The 3,478-nt window shown below is 42.3% G+C and overlaps 1 protein-coding gene across 1 annotated transcript; it reads right to left on the bottom strand.

The window, feature by feature from the left end:
- Positions 1-433: 433 nt before the first annotated feature.
- Positions 434-3,318, bottom strand: dusp2 (dual specificity phosphatase 2). Its single transcript, XM_026188851.2, has 4 exons — positions 2,739-3,318; positions 2,312-2,430; positions 1,948-2,167; positions 434-1,388 (listed from the first exon to the last, which is right to left on the bottom strand). The coding sequence occupies exons 1-4, from the start codon at positions 3,124-3,126 to the stop codon at positions 1,171-1,173; spliced, it is 945 nt and encodes a 314-aa protein (XP_026044636.1). The 5' UTR covers positions 3,127-3,318; the 3' UTR covers positions 434-1,170.
- Positions 3,319-3,478: the final 160 nt, after the last annotated feature.

Below are 3,478 nucleotides of genomic sequence, written 5' to 3'. Positions count from 1 at the left end.
TTCCTGATTAGAAATAACTTTAATGACTTTCCCTCTTACCTGTAATTTCTTTTAGCAGACTTCCTGTCATGTGCCTAAAGCGATTCATGTTAGTTGAATGAGAGGATGTGAAATTCCCATTGCTGGCTGTTGAGGTCAAAAGGGACTTCAGACTGTAAAACCCACTTGCCACAGGATAATCCATGAAAACGCTCAGCAGCCCAATGTTTTTTAATGCCTTCTGATTCAGCAAGAGCAGCCGAAAGCAGCAAGGTCAGCGTGTGAAATTATGCATTTGTAATGCGCTCTGAAAACACTGAAATGCACCTGGGACTCGATGGCCTCATTGTTTTGTCTGTGCGGTGAACGATGACTGGATTAGTGTGTATAAGTAGTACAAGTAGTGAGATGTGGTGGACAGTAGTGTGTAAAACAGTTTTTTCCGCTCACACGGTTTTCATATGTTCCAGCATGTTTTATTTCAGTGGAAAAACAGCAGGAAGCCAAAGGTATAAAGTGCAGTAAGAATTATTGATATCAGTAACACTGTCATAAGAAATACTGAAATAAATAACAAAATATATTTACACAATTAAAAAAAACAAAAACAACTTTTTCCAGTTTGAGTGTACCAATCTGTCTCAGGATATAGAATGATACCAGCTGTGGTAGGTGCATTTCTAACTTTCTAAACGTGAGAATAATGAACTATTGCTATAAGAAGATAACACAGTGTTTCCTTACAAAAGACATATCATGTCACAGTGGTTAAAAGTGTATGAAAATAAGTCAGCCCTTCCAATCAATCAGGCACAGAAGTCACACAAAATAACACACCTGCACGTGCACACACACACACACACACACACACACAAACCAAACAGGCAGGCACAACTCCACTCAAGTATAACGTCAGGGAAATTACCTCATAGCTGTTCCAGCTAGCTGGCTCAGAATCACAGTTTTTCATAATGTTTCCATGACACTGTGGTTTACATTGCTAAAATATAGCATTTTCAAAATATGACTGCAACCATGTGATGCCAGCAACACATTTAGCTTTCCTCTGAATGTACAAAGTGAACTTTTCAACAGTACCAACAACACATTTATGCATGTGGTTTGAGTCCTGGTAGTGCAGCGAGTCCAGCGCAGGAGAGTCAGTTAAATTTCACAGATGGATTTGTGCCTTTATCCCTGACACAGAACATCAGTCTCAAACTGCAGCAGCTGTCCCATGAAAGCCAGGTTTGGCGAGATGACGTGACGCCGCTGCTTGACGAAGTCGAACGCCTCATCCAGCCGGACACGTTGAGTGTGCATGAGGTAGGCCAGACAGATGGTGGCTGAGCGGGATATACCTGCCTGACAGTGCACCAGCACCCTTCCACCGCTCTGCTTCACCGAGTCTATATGTGGAAACGGAAGAGAAAGAGACAAAAACAGGAAGAGCAATCAGCATACCGTGCTTCATTTCACATCGGCGGTAATGTTTTACGAACAGACAGCACAGAAAGTTGGGCTAAACAAGCTGTCACCCCGGAAATGAGCGTTCAGTCACTAGTCACTGCTATAATGGAAGTTCCTTTAAATCAAATTCCACCTTCCCCTGAACTCAACTGTAGAAGGAAAGCTGGTCAAAACAAGCTCATAAAAACTATCAGGTGTTAATAAACTCTTTCATCAAGCTTAAGCTCCATAATCCAGTTGTTTTGTAACCAGATCATTAATGATTACATTGTTGGTCCCCAAGTGTAGGACTGAAAATGGATTATGGAGTTTAAGGTGCTTAAAATTTTTATAGGTTTTTATTAAAAAATACAAAGGGGAGGCTTATTTAACATGGATTTAATTTTCTAAGTGGGCCTTCTATCTTTGTTGGAGTTTGGACTGACATTTCTGTGAGCAAACACTGGACTGGACTCTCATTTCAGAGGTTACATACTAACACAGTTTGGAAATACTCACCAATGAATGCAATTGCGGCAGAAAAGCAGGCTCTGATGTCTGCAGCCAGTGTGTCCTCCACAGTGAGTCGCAGGTACTGAAACTCCCCTTCATAGAAGTTGGGACAGGTGGAGGACACGTTGAGCACAGCTGTGATGCCGGCTGCAGCCAGAGTCTCTCTGCGGGATGAGTGGATGGCACTGCCCAAAAACAAGAAAGGTAGCAGCTCCACGGGACCATCCTGCAATTTGACAACAAAAACAATCACTAAACTGTTTCGTCTCGTCTTGTCTGTGGCTTTTCATCACACAAAAAACAAAACAAACAATCAAAAACGTTTTAATTGTAATATTCTGTTTTTAAATATTAATAACTTTTAGCTCACCTGATCATACGCGGGTGTCCTCCGGCCTGTCACTTTTGGCTCTGGCTCCACTGCGCAGTGATTGATGGTTGAAGTGTAGCAAAGCTCCGGATAGGCCTCAGAAAATGCCCCAAATCCACCTAAACAGAGGTCACATTAGTATGAGGTTAGCAGTAAGCTTTCAACACGTCCTCTTTAAATGTATGATCTGTGCCAAATAACAACAATGCTGTTATAAACATGAACTCTATTTAGAATTTTTTTTAAACGTTCCTTTATCGTTTTGGTTGTATCGAAACACTTTTCGATCAAATCGATCATGATTGCATGGATGATCGTTAACGACTTAGTAATTCATTAAAAAACACGTCAACAACAATTTTATTAAACTATTTAAAAATAAATATATATGCTTTTAAATGGATTTAAACCGTGTGATGCTTTTTACCTTGCAGAAAGCAGATCTGCGTGTGAACTTCGTTTTGCAGGGCGGTGAGCAGCATCTGGGACACGCTCTCCGCCTTCAACTCGGCCATGGAGCTGCTTCTCTCATCCACCACAACCACTGGGGAGAACTCCCCACTCTGGAGCCGGGCCCTGAGCGTCTTGTCCGGAATGAGCCACTCCAGAGCCACCACTGAACTCTTGGATCTACGACGCAGCATGGCGTTCCAGTTCACGTTTCGGGACTCGCAGATGTGCGCCAAGGAAAAGTCGAGAAACGGTCTGCAGTCCAGCACCACGCACCCTGCAGAGGTGTACTGTTCCCGGGGAGTCCTAAGTATGTGAACCAACTCGTTGCCAGTTATTTCCAAAGGTTCGTTGATTGGATTCATTGTTGAAAAGTAGTTGAAAGTTAAGTTAAAAATAATAAATTGTACAAAATAGTCAGTTTAGACAGGTAAAAAGAAAATCCCTAAAATTATAATATATAAGTTGTATCAATTTTAGATGCAAAAAAATTTTCAAAGTAAAAGACTTAATATTGTGAGTTCTTGTTGAACTCTCCTGCAGGCCGGTTACAATCGGCTCTAGGTTCATAGTTTCACTTGTTCATTGATAACGGCTGCGCGGTAGGCGGGGTCGGCGCCACCCCGCCTATTTTCCACAGTAGGAACAACGTCAGAGGCGGAACGACCATATTTGGTCTGGCCGGCACTCCTCATATGGACACTGACGTCAAGCCTC

Source organism: Astatotilapia calliptera, chromosome 12 (assembly GCF_964374335.1).
Source record: "Astatotilapia calliptera chromosome 12, fAstCal68.1, whole genome shotgun sequence".
Lineage (NCBI taxonomy): Eukaryota > Metazoa > Chordata > Actinopteri > Cichliformes > Cichlidae > Astatotilapia > Astatotilapia calliptera.
Note: the sequence above shows the minus strand (reverse complement) of the source record. Positions and strands in the feature narration are given on the sequence as shown.

Excerpts from the sequence above, each read along its gene's own strand:
- dusp2 (XM_026188851.2), bottom strand. The coding sequence starts at position 3,126 with ATGAATCCAATCAACGAACCTTTGGAAATAACTGGCAACGAGTTGGTT. Across the intron at positions 2,431-2,738 it reads GCAGATCTGCTTTCTGCAAG|GTGGATTTGGGGCATTTTCT; the intron begins GTAAAAAGCATC and ends ACCTCTGTTTAG. Across the intron at positions 2,168-2,311 it reads GGACACCCGCGTATGATCAG|GATGGTCCCGTGGAGCTGCT; the intron begins GTGAGCTAAAAG and ends GTCAAATTGCAG.